The sequence below is a fragment of the Podarcis gaigeae genome (assembly GCF_964106915.1).
Source record: "Podarcis gaigeae genome assembly, chromosome: 7".
NCBI lineage: Eukaryota > Metazoa > Chordata > Lepidosauria > Squamata > Lacertidae > Podarcis > Podarcis gaigeae.
The window spans coordinates 59,286,971-59,311,220 of NC_139683.1; the positions used below are offsets into that span (position 1 = coordinate 59,286,971).

The 24,250-nt window shown below is 40.9% G+C and overlaps 1 protein-coding gene across 5 annotated transcripts in view; it reads right to left on the reverse strand.

The window, feature by feature from the left end:
• The window catches only part of CDKAL1 (CDKAL1 threonylcarbamoyladenosine tRNA methylthiotransferase), a 232,859-nt gene extending 209,003 nt beyond the window's left edge, over positions 1-23,856 (reverse strand). For 3 of the 5 annotated variants that reach the window (XR_014566201.1, XR_014566202.1, XM_083746946.1), the window contains exons 1-3: positions 23,727-23,851; positions 21,162-21,334; positions 18,634-18,746 (exon numbers count right to left, since the gene is read on the reverse strand). Coding sequence is in view for 3 of the 5 variants with exons in the window: in XM_083746946.1 (XP_083603072.1) it covers positions 18,634-18,746; positions 21,162-21,334; positions 23,727-23,753 (313 nt within the window). In the remaining 2 variants the exon portion in view is untranslated. Of the gene's footprint in view, positions 1-18,633; positions 18,747-21,161; positions 21,335-22,401; positions 22,446-23,726 lie in introns of all 5 variants that reach the window. The other 2 variants (XM_083746947.1, XM_083746948.1) reach the window with 2 other exon arrangements.
• Positions 23,857-24,250: the final 394 nt, after the last annotated feature.

The window sequence follows — 24,250 nt, forward strand, 5'->3', positions numbered from 1 at the left end:
GTTAGCAGAGTCTGTAACCTGAAGCGTATGTAACCTGAATCGTATGTAACCCAAGGTACCACTGACTCGCAATAAAACTACACTGAAATTAGTGGGATTTCTTTCCAAGTAAGCACTTAGAGGATCTGGCTTTATGCAGGCTTTTGTTTAGTCATTGAAATTCACACTTAATTCTGGCAAAAACTATATTTTTCTTCCAACAGATATATGGGGTTCCAACATTTAATTCCTATTTGTTTTTGAGACTGAAACAGTAAGGGAGCAGCATCAGACAAGAAATAGAGAAGGCACAGTTTTAACAGTGGAAAATGTTGTCTTTAGCTAAAAGAACAGAATCTAAGGAAGTTCAAGGTCAACAGCTCAAGTGAAAACAAAACCTAATTTAGCAAGTATCTTACATGAAAAAGGCTCTTTGATTTAGTCAGTCGACTATTCAGTAAGCAGAAGAACTTAAAGTATGCAGACAAGAAACAGTGCAAATTAACTCCTTTTAAAATACAAGTTTTTCTCGAAATGCCTTTTTATATAATTGTATCTTTAAGTAAGAAAGCTTATTTATTATACATTTATGAAAATAGTATTAATCCGCAGTGCAGAACTGCTAAGAGGGACTCCCCACTAAGCCGCCTAAGGCATTAGCTGAGAAGCAGCAAATCCTGTGGCACAATCTACTTTAACACATAATTGATAAAAAACAGGCAGTTTCAACTGAGACTTGCATTGAATTATAGATAACATAAGTGCAATTTACAAGCTGAAGCTCCTTCTGTGTCATTTGTCAATAAGCTTTGAAACCCACCAGACTACCAGGATAATACAGATGCATCCACCCTGAACATTTGATGTCATATATTGTAAAAATGCTTCTTCAAAACAGATATTTGGATCAGACATTTTTGTGTGTCTGCATTGCACAAAGTACCCGCATCAAATCTCAACAGCTACAATTGAGTTCCACTGGGTAATGTAAACAAACTGAAATCTGGGGTGCAATTGGAATGGAGTTGCACCTTGATGAGACCTTGAAACAATTGGGGTTAGATTTAGTCACTACCTCAGCAGTATCCCCAAGTGTTAACTTCAGGTGTGGGGGACCTTTGGCCCTCCAGAAGTTGCTGAACTATGACTTCCATCAACCCCAGGCACTGTCCATGCTTGTTCGAGATGACAGGATTTGCAGTTCTCAGATAGTGAGGTTAAGTTGCCACTGACCACCTGGCTACACCCAACTTCTCCTTCCAATCACGGAGATTACAAAAATGGTTTCAGCACTAGTCAACCAAGTTCCAAAGTGACCTGAGGACTGTCAATTGCTGGGCAGACCTGTAGAGCTGAATGGTAGATAAGCACCTGCAATGTCTTTGCTCACAAGTGACTATTTGGCTATTCCTGCAACAAATCTGATGGAAGCTACTGAAACTACAAGACTAAAGCCCTGTTGTTGTTGTTGTTGCTGTTGTCTAGTCATGTCCGACTCTTCATGACCCCATGAACCAGAGCATGCCAGGCACTCCTGTCTTCCACTGCTTCCCACAGTTTGGTCAGACTAATGTTGGTAGCTTCGAGAACACTGTTCAACCATATCGTCCTCTGTCATCCCCTTCTCCTTGTGCCCTCAATCTTTCCCAACATCAGGGTCTTTTCCAGAGAGTCTTCTCTTCTCATGATGTGGCCAAAGTATTGGAGCTTCAGCTTCAGGATCTGTCCTTCCAGTGAGCACTCAGGGCTGATTTCCTTAAGAATGGATAGGTTTGATCTTCTTGCAGTCCATGGGACTCTCAAGAGTCTCCCTCCAGCACCATAATTCAAAAGCATCAATTCTTCGGCAAACAGCCTTCTTTATGGTCCAGCTTTCACTTCCATACATCACTACTGGGAAAACCATAGCTTTAACTATACAGGCCTTTGTTGGCAAGGTGATGTCTCTGCTTTTTAAGATGCTGTCTAGGTTTGTCATTGCTTTTCTTCCAAGAAGCAGGCGTCTTTTAATTTCGTGACTACTGTCACCATCTGCAGTGATCATGGAACCCAAGAAAGTAAAAATTCTCACTGCCTCCATTTCTTCCCCTTCTATTTGCCAGGAGGTGATGGGACCAGTGGCCATTATCTTAGGGTTTTTTTATGTTGAGCTTAGTGTTTTTTTATGTTGAGCTTCAGGCCATATTTTGCACTCTCCTCTTTCACCCTCATTAAAAGGTTCTTTAATTCCTCCTCACTTTCTGCCATCAAGCCCTATTCAGGCATTATAAAGGCAAACAATCCTGGAGGCAAGAGGGCCATGCATGCTAAACCTATACCCCCTGTACTTCAAGACATGTACAGCCTTCCCACAAAAGTTGATTGCACAGCGGGTTGTGTGTTCAAGCAAACACACTTTTAAAAAGCCCTTTGAGATCTTGACCATGAACACGGCAAGACTAGAAGGCCCAATATTCACAGCCCTGGGCCTCCAACATAAGTTTATTTTTTGTAATGCCTGAATAGGGCTTAAGTATGTAGGATTTAAGTATGTAGATGTGGTTCTGTACTTAAAGATAGAATTCTGTATCGTGATACATACTGACCGATGTCAGCTTACTTTATTCAGCTGTGTATCACCTAAATCCTAGATGTAATCCAGCTCCTCCCACCAAACAAGTACACATAAAGAGCCAGCCTTTTGTGGTACCATTGTGGAAACTGCTCATTTCTTATCTTTCTGACAACACTGGGAACCACAGCAGATGGTCTGCTTCAAATATAATTCTAGCAGGGTGTTTCTTTTGTGCAAACATCTGATAAAGGCTGAAGCAATGATTTACTAATATGTAAATCTGGAAATCTACAAAACACAAACTGCTTCTTTTTACTGGTTGAACTGTTTTTACCTTTTTCTCTGCAATACAAAGAGAAATAAATGTAAGTTAGACGGCAGGTAACAAAACAGGTGGGGTTATATGGTTAAGGGGCAGTTTTGCAGGAAGGAAGAACTGGCGTGAAAAAAGAAAGCACATGTGTATGTATAAGAAGAGGATTTTCAAAATCAAAGCAACAGATTATTTTCAGGTTACTGAAGTATGAGGTAGGCTTCCCAGTGGAACACAAATAATTTCTAGTAAAGCATGGGAAAGCATGAACCCCCCCCCCAAAAAAAAATTCCCTAACTTTAAGACAAAAGGAAATAGTTATTTCAGTTTACATAGATCTGCATAACCCTGACTGCATGCTCTTGGTTAAGTGCCAGACAAATTTCATACATGGTCAGTTTCAGGATTTTTTACAAATATTGGCCTAATTCAAATATAATGATTTTAGGCCAGTCAATGATGGTCTATTAGAAAGAGAGTGAGCTGTATGCTCTTGCACTTCTTCCTCTCCTTGCCTTACATGTCTGACTTTGGTGCCAATAACATGATTGGATCCCTAGTTTTACATCCTAGTTAGTAAGCAGGGATTAAACCACAATTTCCTGATTTGGATGTAACAGGAAACTGTAGGTTTAAATCAGCCATACTAGGCACCAATGCTAGGTGTGTGGCGAGAAAAGTGGGGATGGGTGGGAGAGTGAGTGCATAGTTACAGGACTCATTCTCTAGCCAACAAATGATGGTTTATCATTCCAATGTCATTACATTCAAACCAGGTCATTGTCTCTAGTTGGGGGTAGGGAGGAGGGTGAGAGAGAGACATAGTGTAAGCAAAAATCAGAGCTTTGTTCCTTGACTTGAAAACCTTGCTTCAAGACGTGAAATAAAAACAAAAGAAGATGACCTCTGCAATGTAGAATAATGTTCACATTTATAAAGAATTATTGGTGTGCATGGAATGCTTTCCATACAGAGAAAGTGCAATATTATTCTAAAATTATTATTTGTACAGGTCTTTTTTATATATATATAAAAAGATGTACATGTAAATGTACATATACTACCCAATTCAGCTCCAGAGCAGCTGATGACAAAGTAGTAGGCATACCCCATATATTATACAATTCCAAAAAGACAGGAGAGGTTGAAGGCAACTTCTATCTCTGAATGCAATCCTTACAAGTAAGATTTCGCAGGAAACCAAAGCCTGATTCTGCTGTCTGCTGGCAGTGATGCAGTTCAAAACCATTACATTACTCATGTTGTCCCAAAGTGTGGGAGCTGCCAAGGAGCATCTGCAATGCACTGCAAAGAATCCAAACAGACAGTGATGCACTAGACATATCCATAGGGCCCTTTTAATGTAGGTCATGCTTATCTGACCATACAAAAAGAAACAGTGGCATATATTAAAAGAGGGCCATAGCTTGCTGTGAAGAAGTGCTGCTCCTCAGGCTGATATCACCCATTATTTACTTGCTGTGACCATTATATGGGAGGGAAAGAGCAAGATAAAGGCAGTAGTGGCTCTGAAGCTCTGAACTAATTGATTAGCAATGAACATGCTACATTCAGTAACTGATGTATTGGCAAATACGACTTTATTAATTTTTTTCAGCTGTGCAATTTCCCATCATATAAAAGCAAAAATATGAGGCAACATCTATTTCTGAAAAGGATCTGAAGGATCAACATTACAATTAAAAGAACATTTCCTACAGCTCTTGGGAAAACCAGTTTCTAAAGCAAAAAGACTGTCATAGTGGGCATGTGACTGTTTCCTTAAATATGCAGCAACATTTTAATGCAGTATTTAAAGAAACAGTCATATGCCCACATAATTTTCATATGGGCACCCAAAGCTGCACAGGTGCTGAAATCTGAATTTAAATTAAACCCAGGAAAAATATATCACACTGCAAATATCACACTAGATTAGAAACAGTACTTCTAGCATCTCCCCTCTGAACTATATTGTTAGCAGGGGTGTGCCTTCAATTCAAGGAAATCCTGAATTCCCAGCCAAATCAAGCAGATTTAGAGCTCTTCCACCGCTAAGCGGGTGTCCTTTGGAGACTCCTGGCCCAAACCAGGCTGCTCCTGAAGCCTTGGAGCCTTCTCTGAGTTTTCACAACCCCCAATTACCTCAGAAAGAATCAGAATGTCTCTTTAAACAGTTGCACCAAGGTCAGGGGAGGGGGGCATTTATTAAAATGACTTTGCACTACTGTATTCTCGTACTGACCTAGCTGAAGCTGAACAAAAATGAAATGTGCTCATCTCAACTTAAATAAAACATTGAAGGCAGTCTTTGATGGTAATATACATCAGGTTAATAAGTTTGAACATATTTAGAATCATAGAATTGTAGAGTTAGCAAGGGTCCCAAGAGTCATCTAGTCCAAACCCCTGCAATGCAGGAATCTTTCACAGCACATGGGGGCTCGAACCCATGACTCTGAGATTACAAGTCTCATGCTCTACTGACATGTATTAGGTTTGAAAACAGGAAAAAGACACACAAAAAGACAGGAGACATTGATTGCTGTATCTATGCAGTGCTTGTATTTATAAAGTTAATTATATAAGCTCTCTATTAAATTCTTTAGTCTGATGCATTCTACTTTAAAGATTTGACGGATGACATTGGCCTCTTTTTTCAGAACCACTTTTCTGATGATGGACGTCTCTTAGCTGTCCATTCTTTAACATTCTATATTTGTATGAGATCTCTCGCAACATTAAATATACAACATGTGCACTACACTTGGATGTGCAAAATGCACGGGAACTGTATTAACTGAAATTTTCCTAGGGCTTGCAAATACTTTTCATAAAGATATTCCAGTGAGTTTTAAAATGATATTGATTAATTTAAATTAAGACCAGTTATCTAGCATTGCCAACCCTACCTGCGCAAACTGTGCATCAAGGATAAAGAGTACTCAGCAATTCTGTTTAAATAGCTTCTCCAGGATTATTACAAATGTTGCAGACTCCAGCTGAACTTAAAATGTTCAAGCTTTAAACATTAATTTACTTTGACTACGTGCATGCCACACTGAAAGACTTTTGTCTGGACTGAAACATGAAGTATTAATACTGAACATGTGCATTCATTTCAGGTCAATAGCCATTCCAACTTCCAGCAGGTGGGGAAAGTAATGTTCTCATTAAAATGCATGCTATAGAGGTTCAGTATGCTATCTACCAAAAACAGTAATCAAAAACGGAGATGGCATTGCAAGTCAAGTATTAGATATACCAGAACTAGCCTTTAATTGCCCCATCCCATATCTGAGGAGAATAAGACCCAACTAATTTAGATAGTTTCAATGAAATTCTGAAGGTCATACTTTGGGCTTCCATACTAGTCTATGTCTACCATTATGTACAAATTCTTAGCAAACAAATCAGTCAAATTTTACTCAATTATCTGGAAAGAAAGGTAGTTCATCTAGTTGATGAATGCTGCACAACAGCTGCTGAGCCACCATGGCAAGACACACAGAGGCTTTTTAGTAAAGGGGAGAAGGTCTTGTAGGAGCTGGAAAAGAATCAGGAAAAAGGTAAGACGCAGAAACTAATAACTCCTTAAGTATCTATTGTTACTGCCATAAATGGAAGGAAATTTCTTTTAAGACAGCAGCAGTGGTTCTCAGAGTTAAGAGCTGCTGTGCCCCCCCCCCCCAATAAAAAGCAGAAGCCTATCGAAAGACTCCTTGAACAAACAGAAAATATATTTGGAAAGTAGATACAGAAGAAGTAAATGAATTCAGTTTCTGCTGAGAGTAACATAGCCCTCATTCTTGAAACAAATTTGCTTTGTTTGAGGCAAAAATGGCTAATTTAGAAAAGCTGAGATGCACTGGCAAATATGCAGACATAACCTTTGGGGTTGTAATAGGAGCCCCTGTCCCATAATGACAACTCACATTTCACAGAGAAAAAAAGGCCATGGAGCAAGAGGGCAAAAAGAGAAGCAAACCACTAGAAAAGAACCATTCTTAAGTGATTAACTGTTATCCTTGCATGGGAAGCATCAGGACCTCCAGAGAGGCAGGGGTTCTGGTAAAGTAGGATATTAAATAATTAGGGAGAGAGAACATGCTGTCACTGGGCCTATGGCCCAGGGCCAAAGTCATTGATTGTATCAATAGCTCTGCAATATATTTTTGGAAATCCTGGAAGAATAATTTAGGTTTCTAGGTAGCATGTTGAAGTTCACAATTGAAACTCCAAACTCCTGCCTTCAGAAATGGTACATGTTCAAAATGCAAGGCCAGACCGACAAGTGAAGAGAGGAAAAGGTGGTATTGGAAAGAAGGATTTAGATGTGATACACACTGAGAATAGTAACCCTGTGCACCAAAATGGATGAAACGGGAAGTACAAAAAAACTGAATAAAATGAATAAAGTGTGTGTTTGTTTTATAGTCAAGACTGTACAAAAGAGAAAGAGGGGAGCGGCTCCATTTAAACTGCATAGGACTAGATTACTAGAGTTTGAAAAGCTCTAAGCTTTTAAACCAAATTTATAGGGGTGGGTGTCTGATAGGAAGTTCTGGTTCAGGGTAGCTCATCAACTAGGGATGATCATTAAAATGTTTCCAGTCATCTATGTGAAGATAGGGCAAAACTTCACAACTATACAGAAATGATAGAGAATAAAGGGCCATAGGAAAAACTGCACACAGCAATATAATTTGGAATTGGACACAATGCAATACTATAAACCTCCAACCCAATAAGGTGTAGTGGAATACTACAATGAAATTTCATTATGTCACTCCAAATTGGTTGAATAAAGCACAAATGCTTAGTTCCAGTAGTGAACACTCGGACAATTAATGCACCATGAAAAGAATTGCTAATGTGCTGAAAATAATAACATTGAAGGCTTTGGTGAGCTATTAATTTATTGCTGCACACCAATAGTTTCCCCATGCCATATTAGTGCATCCCACAACACTAAGAAGTAAGAAGTATAGATCTGAGTTTTAGCCAACACACATGCAAAAGCACCCACCTGGGATTGAGACCACCTGCTGGGTCTTTGCATGATTTACTGCTCTAGCACAACCTCCTTCCAAATGGAATCAGCTCAAGAAATTTTCCTGCACAAGTCAAAGATGGTAACCTTCCATTAAATACACAGAAGCCAACTGGGCTGGTAGCTGAATTGTAATTCAACCCTGGTAATGGGACAATGTCCTCCACAGCATCTGATGGCAGCAAGCAAGGTGTGTGGCACACACAATTCTTGCTGCCCTCATTCACTGCATCATCTGACTCCTGCTCTCCCTGAACGATTTCTGCACTGCAGCAACTGTATGCACCACATAAGCAGAGTAACACAGGTGCACATGTGATACAGATAGGAGTCTGGGGACAGAGTTGGTTGCCACTCTTCCTGCATGGTTGGTCAAGGGCCTTTCCCAAAAGGTCCTGCTTGTGGTGCATTGGGATAAGGTGCACTAGCTAACCCAGGCCAGTAACAAGCAAGAGCTACTGCCACCAGAGTGCTGGCTCAAGAGACTGCCACCTAACTCTGCCTGATGGTATGCAGGTAATGTGCCCCTTCAAAGGTGCAGTTGGATCATACAATAAGATGCAAAGATGCAGCAGAAGCTGCCCTCAAAGAATGCTGCCTGTTGCATTACTGCATGAATCAGTGGTCCAGATTTGCCTGCTTCTAATCAGGAAATTCACACAAATCACAGGCCATTTTCCTCCAAGAACAATTTATTCTTATTCTTATCCACTTAAAAACCTTTATGGCTGTAAATGGAAAGTTTGCCTCCGGATTTAAATCAGAAAAGTATGTTTCAGCTATCATGAGTTAAGGAAGCTATACAAACATAACAGACTTTAAAATGTTATTTGTTCCAAGTCTACCCTTGCAAGGAGCTCTAAATGTAGTTCCAAGAAGAATGTTGACATTATTGCCTGAATGATATGGTGTGCAATGGCAGTTTGCCTGAAAGCCAAAGTGAAATATTGTCTCTCCTCAGATACTTATAAACCTGAAGTTCTAAACCAAAATGTCACTCTTATGTTTTCCCAGTCTTCTTAATGAGAATATGCTCAGTCTTCTTAGCTTATTTGAACACAATACATGCCTTTATAATCATTTTCACCAAGAAATTATAACATGCATCTAATAGATCTACTTTGGTATCGAATGCTGAAGGAAACAGATTTTTGGCATGGACATTGCTTGGATAGCACTGAGTCTGAACAGCTCCAAGCTTCAAGGAAGAGAAGTATTTTTCTGGCAAAAGAAATTCAGACCTTGGGACTTGAGCCAGGAGTTAAGCAAGTGAATTGTAAGTGAAAAAGTTCTCTCTCCATTAGGGATTTTTCTTTGCCCAATAATAAATGGATCCTCTTCTTTTAAACTTTCCATTTTGAGATGATCCAACACAGCAAACACTAGTAAAACACAAAGTAGAACCAGGGATGCAGCCAAGAAACTAGAAGCTGTGGATTGCAGGCCTTCAAGTTATTAGAAAATAAGGATATTCTCTAAACATATGGACTCACAGGGAAAAAAGGTTACTCATTTCTGAGTATGCTTCTTCTAAAGCAGAGGTTAGGCAAAATGTCATCTAGGAAGCGTATTGAAGTCAGACTTTTCTATTTCAAAACTGGTTTCTGAAAAGATTATGGGAAGGGAGAGGAGTTGCTCCACCATGTACTGTTCTCATCAACCAGTTTGAGTAGTTCAGTGGCTCATGATGTAGTCTAGAAATGTTTGGAAGCTGACAACCGGTCCAAAGAAGACATGCAGAACTGGACAGTAAATCATTCTTGGAACACTCTGCAAATCCAATTATGGCATGAAAAAATTAACATCAGCTACAACTAACAAGTCCTAGCAAATGCCTGTGCTTCAATTGCAAAGCCTGTGAAAACCTGTAGATTGAAAAGAGAACACGGAATGTAACTTTTTATTTTTTAAACTAGGTTCAAGGAATGAAAGTATCTGTCTTTATAACCTGCATTGCACTCACCTTCAAAAAGTGAGGCAGAGAACTAATCCACTTTTAAGGAATCTAATTCCTGTACTTTGTATCCATTCTTACAAGAAACATTGTCAGTGGTCATGTATAAGAATACCATATAGCGCTACCCACTGCAGTACAAAAATAACCAATGTTTGATAAAGTTTCAGGGTTTATTATTCTCTTTAATACTCATCTGACTGTGTATTGACACTACCTAACTAAATAGATTTAGAAAGGCTTTCATTCAAAAACAAGCAAACAAACCACTTTTGGAATATGCCACTTCAAGTTGCAAAAACCAAAAGCACCATAGTACAAATTCAATGCCTAAATCACCTAGAATTAAAGCCAACTCCATCTAGAATTTTAAAATGTGCATGGCTCCTGTCAAGACCTTTAAGCTATTTCAAATACCATGAAGACAAATTCATGAAGTCAAGTTTATTGTATGCTGCGTACCTCAGAACCACACAAGTACTTTTAATTTACTTGTGAAGATATTTGTCCCAAAGCAGTGCTGGGATCACTGCTGAAGAAATAAACAGTACATAATACATCACTGCTGTAGAAATAAGCAGTACATAACACATGCAAAGCTATACAAAATAAATATTATGCAGCATCAAGGACAGTGTCCTTTATTTGGTAGACATAGGTTCTGCCAAATATTTAGCTCATGATTCCAGAAAGCATGTTGTCTGCTAACTTATTTGTCAATTTGTATCTCCCAAAGTGTAATTTTGAAAAGGGAGGTCGCAGCAGCTGCAAAATAGGACCTTTAATTGTTTCTCTGTCTCTCTCTCGTAATAGCTTTCCTCATACAGGGAAGCAACTTTCACAACTTGCGTACCTGGAAAAGATGAAAAAATATGCCATACCTGGTTGTGGGTTATGGGGTTTTTGGTAAGACGACACACCAAGCCTTTATGGTAAGTGAGACACAACTGTTTGGTACTCCCTATTCCCAGCTTATCAGCAAGAACCACCAGCTAACATGGATCGTAATGAAAAAAACCGTATACCACTCTGATTGGACAGAGAAAGTCCAATCTAAAGCATGTTGCTAACGTCCTAACACCAGAAAGCTTTATTTGGATACAGACTCTTTTCATGAATGAACGCTTTCGAAGATTGCACATAATACAGTGAAGCATCATTACCCAGCCATATTTATATTAAGGACATAGTGAGGAAACTGTATCATTTGCAGTCTCAATGTCCGTAATTGTTTCATCCCAGTTTTGATAATAAACTGCCCTAGTAAAACAAAATGCAGATTAATAAGTGGAGAAACTATGCTAATTACCAACATCTCAGATGTCATGACATACTATCCATAATTTGGTCTAAATTTTTGATTGATTATTTATGCAAGAAATTATGTAAAAACAAGAAAATATATCTGCCAGGGTGTTTAGAAAGGCTGAAGACATGTAATATTGTTTAATTCATAGCTGTGCAGCAATTTAAATGGAACCTCACTACTGTTTAATAGACGCCACCTGGAAAATATGAAGCAGCCTCAGCAATGTAAAAGGCTGTTCATAAGCTAGGTGATTATTTCTCATTTGATCTATTATGTGACAAATACTGAAAATTAAATCTAATAAAACTTAATCTTTTTAACCAAGTGTCATTGCTTTTTGAAGTCTTCATGAGCAAGATCTTCTATAAAAGCCTATTTTAAGTATGGATAAACAGTGCCATCTTCTGGCAAGTAATTGTATGATTCCTAGAGAATGAAATTAAAAAGTATCTGTGTAGGATAGTCAATGCTTCCAATCTCAGATCCATGGTTAACATCACAAGATAAAAATTATCCCTGTAAGCCTCAATAAAGTCATACCTCGGAAGTCAAACAGAATCCGTTCCGGAAGTCTGTTCAACTTCCAAAATAATCGAAAACCAAAATGCAGCTTCTGACTGGATGCAGGAAGCTCCTGCAGCCAATTGGAAGCTGCAGAAACCCCATCGGATGTCCGGCTTCCAAAAGAACGCTCGAAAACCAGAACACTCACTTTCGATCATTTTAGATCATTCGGGAGCCGGAACGTTCGACTCCTAAGGCGTTTGGGAGCCGAGGTACAATCGTAGTGGTTAAATACTATACTTCTACTGTTATAATTGGGATGTATGGGGTGTTAGGGGAGGGGTAGCACCTCTGGAGGGGAAACACATCATGCTCCTTCTGGGGTGGTTTGTCCACCTTTGGTCCCCCCACCCTGCACTCAGCTCTCACCTGTGGCTCCTAGAAGCTGTCAGTATGTGACAGCGGCCACACCCTAGGATGGGCTTCAACTGGCAGGCTAAACCAAGTGAGAGTAGCCAATGGGTCTGAAAACCTCAGTGTCAGTGAGTTAGGGACTTCCCCTGCATGCGAAGGCAGGCTCCAGTGGATTGAGCGGACGAGATGAATAGTGCATGTGCTAGGGAAGTGAGGGGGAGATGGGGCTCTCAACCTGGAAAGTTAGCCCATCTAGGAGAAGGAAAACTCTGGTCCTAAACCTCTAAGGACTTGCGGGATATCTTCAGGAAAAGAAAGGGCTAAGGAATAAACTCTACACAAATCAGGAGTGGAGTCCCTAAGACAGTTTGATGGCACCTTGTGCACCTCCTTCCGCAACTCCTGCAACTAAGCTAGTGCCAAAGCAGCTTAAAAGTATTGCTCTGCTTTCCTCAGCAACACCAAGAACAGGGTCAGGACCTCCATACATACACACTGCCCAGGCTTGCATCCCAGGGAGGTCACTTCATTGCTGATAAACAGTGGTTTGACTTCACCCCAGAGGCACATCCATTGTCTTTTGAGACAGATGGATGCCAACAACTTAACAATATTTAACACTGCTCTTAACTAAGACTTTAGTAGCTGCAAGGCTGGTTAACAGCAATGCCTTGCTAACACTAACCATAATTAAAATCGGTGGCAATGTAAGCCATAATTACCATTTAGAAAAAGTACCGTCTGAATGAGAACAAAAAGGATCACAAACTTTGACCCAAAAAAAGTAAGCAGACAAGAAGGTACATGGGATATTGTAGTGCTGGAAAAGGATCAGAAAAGCGCAACTAAAATGACCAAGAGTTTAGAGCATTACTACATTTGGAGCTTTTTAGTTTTGAAAAAACGGCAAGTGAAATAGAGGTGATTAAAGAGTACATTGTGTGGAGAGAGCAGATGGGAAGAAAAAACCCTCTCTTAATACTAGAACCTGGGGATATCTAAGGAAGCTGAATGTTGGAAGACTTGGGACAGACAAAAGAAAGAACCTTTTCACACAGCACACTGTTAAAGTATGGAACTTGCTTCCCAAAGATCAGAAAAAGTCTTGCAGAATAAATACTATTCTGTGGCTGCTGGCCACAATAGCTATGCATTCCCTCCACTGTCAGAGACAGAATGCTTCTGAATAGAGTTGCTGGGAATCACAAGTTGAGAGAGTACTGTTGTGCCCAGGCCTTGCTCGTGAGCTTCCCTTAGGCATCTGGTTGGCCACTGTGACAATAGAATCCTGGACTAGAAAGGCCTGTGGGCCTCATCCAGCAGGGCTATTCTTATGTTATTAATCAATATTGCTAGAAGGACAAAATGGTAGCTGTATGGTATTATGACAGACTGCCATCTACATGCACTCAAAACCTTTCCTGGGAAGTAGGGATCTGTAAGCTATCGTTTATGTCTTTGTAAAGACAAGACAGACTGCTGCAATGCTCTCTAAATTAAACTATCCCTGATATATATTGAGAAACCACAGCTGGCACAAAATACAGTGGACTTGAGAGGAATGAGAAGACTAACATGATTGCATTACAAAATTCTCAGCACCAGATCCAATTCAATGCAATAGTTAATTGCCAGACAGGTATCAGTGATGTAGGCCTGGCATACCCTTCTCGTTACAGGTCCATGTTCCATGCAGATCTAAAGAGAGGAGAGATCTTACACATGGGCCCCTTCCATTTAAATGGAAAGACCAGATAGGACATGGAGCAGAGATTTTTCATACTTGGCTTACTAAACAAGATATCATCCAAGACCTACCATAACCTAATTCTGCAGGTATTTTATACTTGATTGTCTTTGCTTTGTTTAAACACTTTTACTCAGATATGAATCCCACTACACTCAATAGGATTAACTCCAAGGTAAGTGTGCACAAAACTACAGTCAAAACCTAAAACTTACATAGCCCTTTCCAAAGTCGTAGTAATTAAGAGCTGTGAATGATGGAAATTGAGAAAGGGCAATTGAAATATTTCACTGGATCTAACATTGTAAATATATGCTTTGCACAAACTGATTACAAATCATCCTATGATTACACTCATAGGATGCTTTGATTTATTCTCCCTTTTTCACCGACAGGTAAATCCTACAAAACCTGTAAGCAGGACAATGCCACACCAAAAATAAGCGACTATATTAAAAAAGCTGAATACAATTTAGGATTTCAGTTTAGCAAACAACCACAGTACAGAACAAATGAGCAAGCATGTTTTGCCCCTGAAATCTAGCCAATGAACTTTCAAGGTCTGAAGGTCTTAAAAATATATGAGCATCTGTCTTGCATTAAAAAGCAAGCCAAAAAAACCTCACTCCTTTATATTGCAATACCTTTTACTAATCAACAGCAATTCACTTTTGGCTGGCTGAAGTCAAAAAGCTATTTATAGTCATCCAAGACAAAGTTGCTCTGCATTGTAAGTAGACCCCGGTGCCAAAGATTTGACATAGAAGACAAATGTCAGTGTCTTCTGCTCAGTGGGAGTCTCTCTCTCTCTGCTTTTACACAAAATAATGCTTCATTGTGGTAGGGCAGAAATGCCAAAATACTCACAAGCATGCAATTGAGTGCAAAGCTCAAACTGCATTCATGCTATGCTGGCAACTACAAACTTTAGTCTTTGACAAGCCATCCAAGTCAGCAACAACATTTAACTGACCTTCCAATCTGTGTTTTGCGGGAAAGCAAAAGATTCCAGATACATCCAAGGTGAGTAAGCTAAATGTCAATGAAACAAAGAACGCTGCTCGACAGAAAAATGGGCTTTACCGCAACAAATTTGGCAGGCTGCCTTCGAGAACTTATAGCAATTTTGTGCAAATGTAAGTAGCATGTGCAGCACCTCAAACAGAAAAGATTTCACTTCTGGAGCATTATTCAGAACTAATTGGAAACTAGGTTGCTAGAAAAGGACACAGCAACCCTGCAGCGGTTTCAGAAAGAGTCTGCAGTGGAGGAACTACCACTCTCAAAGTCTTACCAAGAATTGTTGTGGCCAGACAAAAGGAATGGTGCTGGCTTTGTTTTTCACCTCACCAGTTTTTCCTTTTTAAAATGTTCCCTCCAACTGTTTGCAATGGGAGAGAAAATCATGCCACCATCAAAGGTGGCACAGTCTCTCCCCCCCCCCTTCTATTTCAGATATGTGACTGTAATATCTGGCACATCCGAAGTCTACCCTGATCCACACTCCCATTTTGGCCTTACTGCCCTCGGAACACATCAGCAACAGACGTAGAGCTTTCTGCTGAAGCAATGCGAAGGCTTCCAACCTCTGACAGCGAAGAGGGATGTTCACACTGTACATAAGACGGTCGGGTTCCTTTTCTGAGAGCTTAGGATTGGTCCAGAAGAAAATCAGTGTGTGAATTTTGCAACACGCTGAAAATACTAGCAACCCAGTTAATTAAAGTAATCCACTGGAAATATGCATCTAACAAATACATTGTGTCAATCTGTAACACTCCTGCAGCTCTCAATAATGTAGTTACTATCATCAGTAGCTTTTTCAGAATTTACTACAAATATTTAATATTTGTGGGAAATTTAGAATGAATATATGAGCCCAAGGATCAATCTAGTCCAGTATTCCATTTCCAATGATAGATGTTGTTGTTTAGTAGTTTTACTCATGGAAATTACTTAAATTGACTTATGGACAAAATTGTCAATTGGGCATGAAGGAAAAAACCCTCAACCGTTTCCCCCACTCCTTCTAGCATGCAGAAGAACACTGCCCCTGAACCTGGCTGTTATGTTTACCTAGGATGGCTGATGTCCACTGATAGATCAGACTTCCTTATGTTTGTCTAATTTCATTTAAAAACCACCTAAACTTGTTTCATCTTGTGGAAGCAAGTTCCATAAAATAAATGTTGAACCAATTTATTATCCATTCTGAATCAACTGCCAATCATTTGTGATTAGTAGTGTCAAATCTTAATAATATGAGGAGGAATGCCCCTCCATATTAATATGCTAACCTTCAGTCATCTTTTTTCTATGCTTATAGTCTTTTCTCCATAGGGAATATACTCTAACACTTCTATCACTTCAGTTAACCTTTTCTGCACTGTAGCCAGATGTACAATTTCTTTTTAAGGTGCAGAAATTAAATCAAATGTCACTGTACCATGGACTTGCATATGAGGAGTATTATATGAGGCATTTTATTTTCAAGCCCTTTTCAATTATCCCCAGCATGAATTTATTTTCTTCAGCACTACAGCTTAGTCACTAACTAAATGGTTTCATTGAGCTAGCCACCATGACCCTAAGAGTTATTTTCCTTGGGTGTTACCAACAATTTAAATCCTATTACCATATGTGAAGTTAGGGTTCTTTTGTCCTAGTGTGCATCATGTTTCAACTGTTTACAAGGTGTTTCATTTGCCATTTTGTTGCCCCAAAACCTCCAAAGCTATGTGTCACATACTACAAAAGATGTGGGTCTTCAAATTGTCCTTATTAAAAGGGCAGGAAGAGTAGTGACTTTCTTATGAAACTACCATTTGAAAGTATTATGCATCCAAGTTTCTAGGTGCAATTCCCTTTTAAAAATTGCAGTCTACCTGAACAGAAAATATTTTAAGTTTACAAGTATACATAAAGCCTAGTTTTATGATTTTGCAACACCAACACTAACCCAAATCAACCAAAATTATCCATTACTAAACAGTCATTTAATGGTTTTGAGGTCAATCCTGTTATAGCAACAAGAAATTCAGGATGTCAGCAAACAACAGAAACAAGAAAGTCCCATATATTAAGAGTATGGAAATAAATTGCTACAAATTATGCCTAACTCAAAAGATTGAAATCAATATCTATCACTTTAAAATTATTAGAGCAAGCAAGACAGGCATTTTTACATTTTGGGAACACAGCTAGTAAAAAAAAAAAAAACAACCACAAAGATGTTAGCCAGTACTGCCACCTAGGGCATACTAAAGGTAAGTACAATTTAAGATCTATAAAATGCCAGATATAAGTGGGGAGGAGATAAGAAACTCAGCAATAATCATTAAAGGTTATTAAAGGCTTTACGATCAGTGGTATTTATAAAGCAGAACACTTCCACAAAATAACTTCTGAGTCAATGCCTACTTGGGCATTAACAGTTCCAACATAACGCAACAGAGAGGAAGGAAGAGGTGCCACACCAACTAGAACCTCCACTTCCGAGGTCTGAATGTGCCAGGGGAGCCAACTTGGGCCCCAGGTTATGGGTGACCAGTGAGTGTGGCATCATGGCGTCACGCGTGCCCCCCAGCCTCAGAACCTGACTTCTGGTGCTACTGGAAGGCGGGTTCCAAGGTCTCAGAAGGCCATGGACAACATCTCTGAGGTAATGCAAGGCCTCGGAGATGCTGTGTGAGGCCTTCCGAGACCTCGGAAGTTGCATGTGGGGCCCTGTGGTCTGGGTGCTGACCACCTACAGCAATTTTTTTGTGGGTGTTTAGACACCCTGAGCCCCCTATAGTTGGTGCCACTGGAATATCCAGGGTGAAAGCTTGCAGGGATGGAGACTTTGTCTGTATAGGGTATGCACAAAAATGGAATACTGATTGTGCGGAGTTCCAGGTTGCATGAAAGCCTTCATGCATACCCAGGCACACACAATGGCTCCCTCCCCATAGATATTTGTGCTATGTGCTAAGATGCCAAGGAACAGGGTTAATCAGTGTATGCAATGTCACAAGCCTGACTACTCAGCACAGCCCCACACCTTGTTCCTGTGTTGCTTATATTGGAACTATCATTGGAACTTGAATAGAGTTCAAGGCTCACCATTTCTAAAGGGATAGCTAGTAAAGTGTTCCATATTTCTACAAAGCCTTACAAATAAGCCTGACAAAGCCCAGATCCTGATGCGATACCTGGGTCTGTTAATGAACTAGAAACCAGAGCCCCATACTCAGCTTGCTGCAAACCATGATCAGAAGCTTTACATTTCCTCCATTCACACAAAAGGGAATAATCAGCAAACATGGGTGTTTGTGAGACCAAGTCCCACCATAACACTAAATTTATAACGCCTTGTCAGAAATAATAGGAATTTCAAAGTTTCCTGGGAATCTCAGTACTCATTTTTTAAACATCGCCTTTAGCTGTAAAGATAGTGTAATTAAATCTGTACTGAAGATCATAAAATGTGCCTTTTTTATTAGTAAATTTGATGGGTGCTTTCTCCTGCATAGGAGATATACAACTATAGTTATAAGTTCTGTCAGACAGGTCAGACCCAGTTTCACTACAGGAGAAAAACTAGATAATCTTCAAGTCTTTCAGTTTCGCATGTCTATAATAAGAACTTCCTCAAAGGCCTGGATTTATGCTACTAGAAAAAGACATCCTACAGCAAATGAAAGTCAACTCTGTTCATTTTGCAGATATTGGGTAATATTAAATAATATTAAGACAACAGGGAAAGCATGGCAGCATATTCAAGCTCCTATACAATCCTGAGCTCAAATGTGTCAAGCTGATTACCTGTAATTCTGTATCCATATGCAGCCAGTTGTCCAGCCATGTATTCTCCATCTGAACTATTATGAGAACATCCCCATGTGCGTATCCAAATTTTCTGTACACCAGGAATGACACTGTCAAAAAAAAAGGCAAGAAAAATAGGTAAGAGCATTCATTTCATTTCATCCACATCAGAAAACAAAGCTTTGGCCATTATAACATACTACCACTTAGGATCTGTATAAGGCTATGATGACCAGTGCTCACAATATCCTTTGGCAAAGAAATTACTGTAAATGTATGATTTGGTGAATGTTTGTGTGCACTGCACAAAGTGAAAATATTAAGCATAGGCTTTTGATTTCAATTGTGACAAAATGATAAGCATGGGAAAGAAGATGGACAAGGATCTTATTCCTGAAATGCTTGAGAAAAAGAGTTAAATCATAAAATGTTAACAGAAGAAGTTATCCGGATTAAGGTAGAAGCACAGCTAAAGGGATACAAAGATATTGTTACAAGTACCGCATTTTTTGCCCTACAGAACGCACCGGCCCATAGGACGCACCTAGATTTTTTGGGGGGTGGGAATAAAGGGGGAAAATATTTTTTTTTTCCCAGGCGCGGGGCTGGGGCGGGGGAAGCCCGAGCCTCCGCTGACCCCAGGCCCCAGAACAGGCAGCTCTGGCAGCTTGCGGAGCTGAGGGAGGGGGAAGCTCGGGGACCCCAGAACGGGTCCCAGAGCGTGCAGCTTTGGCATCGCTCTGGCAGTTTGCGGGGCTGGGGGAGGGGGAAGCCCACTGCCAGCCTCCAAACCAGGACGGCGGACAGCGGGATGGCGCGCTGCACCTCCCCGCTGCCCCAGAGCTTGCGGGGCTGGCGGCGGGGAGAAGAGGGCTTCTCTCCGCCGGCAGCCTCCAAACCACGTTGGGAGACAGCGGATGGCGCGCTGCGCCTCCCCACTGTCCCCCGAGCTTGCGGGGCTGGCGGTGGGGCTCTCCTGAAGCCTGGAGAGTGAGAGGCTTCGTTCTCCAGGCCTCTCGCTCTCCAGGCTTCAGCGAAAGCCTGCATTCACCCCATAGGACGCACACACATTTCCCCTTCATTTTTGGAGGGGAAAAAGTGCGTCCTATAGGGCGAAAAATACGGTACTTCTCCCACCCTTCTATATGAAATACCAAGACTCAATAACAGACTCAAGAGGCAAAGCAATGCACTGTAGTAATGGCTGTGGAGTGTTTGCAACATCCTTCCACTGAAGTCACTGGGAGATTAAGTTGTTCTAGACGCTCTTCTGCTGTGAACATGTTCATGCAATCAGGGAGGTTAGAAATCATCACAAACACTCTCTGCCCCTGTGCTGCTCCATTTTCAGGCAGAACTCTGCTGGTGGAGCAGTCAGCCAAAAGAGCTTTTCTGCAGTACCCAATGGCATTTCTGCAGGTGTGTTTTCATCCGGTGCTATATGTCTTATCATAGGACCCCCTAAATTCATGAACAAGTAACATGGGATCGCACGTCATAATATTTTTAAATGCAATTTAGAATAAGCATTAAAACACATCACAGCTAAAACAATAAATAGTAGCAACTGCATGTTGGAGGAGTGCACCTTTGGGGGTGAAGTCAAACCACCAACCTTCTGGTTAACAGCCAGACACACTGACCCACTGTGTCACAGGAGGGCTCATGCTCTCTGTAAGAGGGTATCTCACCACCATTTAGTGTAAGGTCCCTATCTACACAAGAACATTAACAAAAGCCCGACTGAATCAGTCATAGTCTGGCAACCTGTTCTCACAGTGGCTAACATGAAGACTATGAGAAGTCTGCAACAAGTGAAGTATAATGGGCTACTTGTTTAGCTTTATACTCATAGACCCATTTTTCTCTTACAAAGGACAAATGTCCTATTACTTGAAATGCATGAGGTTAGAAAGAGAACTCACTATATTAAAACAGAATCAACCTAATACACACTGTAGTCTGTGTAGTAAAATATTTCAAGTTATTAATTTGTTCAACAAGACTAAGACCTAAAGTTTTCAGGTTATTTCAAGTGTAAATCATTTAATCAGTGCAAGTGCTGGTGTTTTCTATCTCTCCACATTGTTGTTGTTTAGTCCTTTAGTCGTGTCCGGCTCTTCGTGACCCCATGGACCAGAGCACACCAGGCACTCCTGTCTTCCACTGCCTCCCACAGTTTGATCAAACTCATGCTGGTAGCTTCGAAAACACTGTTCAACCATATCGTCCTCTGTCGTCCCCTTCTCCTTGTGCCCTCCATCTTTCCCAACATCAGGGTCTTTTCCAGGGAGTCTTCTCTTCTCATGAGGTGGCCAAAGTATTGGAGCCTCAGCTTCACGATCTGTCCTTCCAGTGAGCACTCAGGGCTGATTTCCTTAAGAATGTATAGGTTTGATCTTCTTGCAGTTCATGGGACTCTCAAGAGTCTCCTCCAGCACCATAATTCAAAAGCATCAATTGTGTACATTAGTTATGCAACAAAAACCATCTCTTCACATAGGACTGGCAAAAAACAAACATACCTGTCACTTGGGGGATCATCATAATATGTTTCTACATTTTTTTGTGAATGGCGTTTTCGCACTTTAGGAATAACATTTTTTCTCCTGAACTGCAGGTCTTGTGGCTTGGGGTCTTGCTCTGAGATGATATCTTCAATGTCTCCAAGGAGGGAATCACAGACAGCAGGCATTTTCTATGAAGATTGAAGTACACAGTGTTAGATCAAGAACTGAAAAAACATACATACTATTCTACACAGCAAACATTAAAAACAATTCCTCATGTCTTTTTAATAATACAGCAACACAGCTAAACTAATTTATTTATAAAACTGTTAATCCAATATTCATTAAAATACTTAAATGCCGTTAGAGACCATACAGATAGAAAAAATGGCCCAATAATTAATAAAGCATTTTAAACAGCAGCACTGAATCAAGCTGGGCACCTGAGTTTTAAATAAGAGTCAATGTGACTGATATTTCCATATATGTTGATGAAAGTTTATCTAAAGGGTTGCCAACACTGCATCCACAGGCACACATGTGCCAACAGATGCCTTCTCTATTGCTCATAGGGTCCACTCCCTGCCCCAGCCAAAATTAAGTTTGAAAGAAACATTCTACTTTAGTCAAGTAGGTTGTGAAGCATGTTTAGATGTGATGTGTGCGTGTGATGCCCTTGACCACTTTTCCAGGTTACAAACTTGCCCTTTGGCCCAAAATGATGACTCCTGGCTTATCTAATGCCAGAAATAAGGGTACCTGCCAGCATTATAACCAGTGCATGTTTTAAGTAATATCTTAATTCACTATACAAGACAGTTCAGCAATTCCCTACAAACATTCCATGTGCCTTTTATCAGTTTGTAACAATGGATAACAGATTAGCTAAATATTTTTACTGGAATATTAGACCCTTTGAAATTTATCTAGTTCTAGGTCTTCAGTACACACATCCCTAGTTAGATGAAGTACTGAGCTCACAAACAGGTGCTACACATGTGGTTCCCATTCTACTAAGTGTCTATATACACACAACTGAGTCTGAAATTTGCTGATAATGCTAATTAGCATCTCAGAAGATTTAATAGATATTTATGTTTGGTATGATGGCCCATTATCTTAAAGAACTAAGCCCCCAGTAAAAACAGATGAATACATCTTGTTCATCTGGGCCCTAGCTGTAAACCCACTATAGTTCTTAGCAAATAATCTATAACCCAGCAACACTAAATAGCTTATTGTAACAACACTGTACCTTAACTTACTATTTTATCTTTGAAGTTCCAGCATTTTTTTATCCTGGAAAAAATCAAAAGGTTTTCAATCATTATACTTTCTATAAATCACCAAGGCTGAGACAAATTGATGTTTCTACAGATACTTAATAAATGATTCAAAATGTCTAAGTCATGGTTTCATATATGTATACACAGACGCAACAGATTCTACTTTGAGAAAAACTGGGAATGAGCCTTGGGACTGCATATTTCTTCCACCGTTTTCCTTAGTTTGGGGGGAAATGAATGAAAGAACTAGTGGAAGAACCTGCCTTTCTGCGACTCATTTCCTCCATGCTGGTATTCCTTCCTAATCCCATCCAACCAGCAGATGCAGGAATACACTGTTGTCTTATGGACTTCAGCAAAGAATGAATGAATAAATTTAGAGTATTTTGAAATTCTAAATAGTGTATTATAGCATGTTTTACCCCCTGAGGTTTGGATTCATGTAAGTGTGAGTGTGTGTTTATTTTCAGCTTTAATTTAATAATAATAAATTATTAAGAAGCCTGCCTGCTAACTTGCGTTCACAAGTTCAAGACCTTTCTTCTGGCTGATACAGATAAATGATGGAAACTCGTTTTTCAAAACCTTTTTTTAGAAATGTAAACCTTTCCATGGGGGGGGGGGGAAGAGAGAGAGAGAGAGAGAGAGAGAGAGAGAGAGAGAGAGAGAGACTCACAGCATCTTGTCGTGGAAAACCTTACATTCCACAACACTGCTGGATGCCCGCTTCCCTCGCTAGAAAACTGCCCGCTTCGCACACCAGCTGCGTCCTCGCTTTTCCTAGGGGCCACAAAAGGCACCCTGGATCAGACACGCAACTCACTCACAATCTCCTCCTGTCGTATTCACACGTTTGTGGCTCGAACCCCAACACCTGAAGTTGAAAACTCTACGGCGGACCCCTCAGTCCCGCCAAAAGCCCTCAGCCGCCTTCTTTCCCTGGGCAAAGCTGCGAAAAGGCTTTCCCGAGAGAACCGGGGGTGGGGTGGCGTCGCAACCCCGAGAGGTGGCTTCCGTGGGGGACATTCGTGGCGGGGGGAGAAGAGGGAGGTGGGCCGCGCTGCCGGGAAGAGAAACGGCTCGCGTCTGAAGGCGACGCCACACGTGAAAGCTGAGAGTGAGAAGCTAAAGGAGGAGAAGAAGGGGCCATATGGGCCCATTCTGACCGCCGCGCCCCCACTGCACGCCGCGGGCCGCTTTCACGGCTGGAAGCCGTCACTTAGCCCGCTCGCCCACCCCACCCGTCGACCGGCGGCAGCAGCAGCAGCAACAACAACAACAACGAAAAGTTCACCTGCGGAACCTGACGCGTTTTTCGCATCACATGGAGGACGCCATGTTGGAACGCCGCCCCTCTACGCAGCTAAACGGGAAGGAGGGGAAGGAAGAGAGAGGGCTTTTTCGACGGCGTCCGGAAAAGGACAAATTTAGGCCGTCGGCAGCTTCGCGCAACGGGGAGAAGGAAGGACCTGGGAGATTTCCCTAAGTGGTGTGATTGGCTCCCGAAATATAATCGCGGTCTGATTGGACGGGGAGAGCCAAGAAGGGTCCCGCCTTTCCCGTCACAAATTCTGGAGCAGCTTGAAGGTTAAATTCATCCCTTGCCTGGGTGGATGCTGTTGTCTGTAGAAGGACGTGTCGCTGTCCCGTCCCAATCACACACACACACACACACACACACATACACACACACATACACAAAACGCTCTCCAAATATATTGGCCAAAACATAATTAAAACTGCCATTCAACACCTATGTTATTTAGGACATTCGGGAGCTACATTCGATGAAACAGGTCAAACAGCAGCTAGAGCACA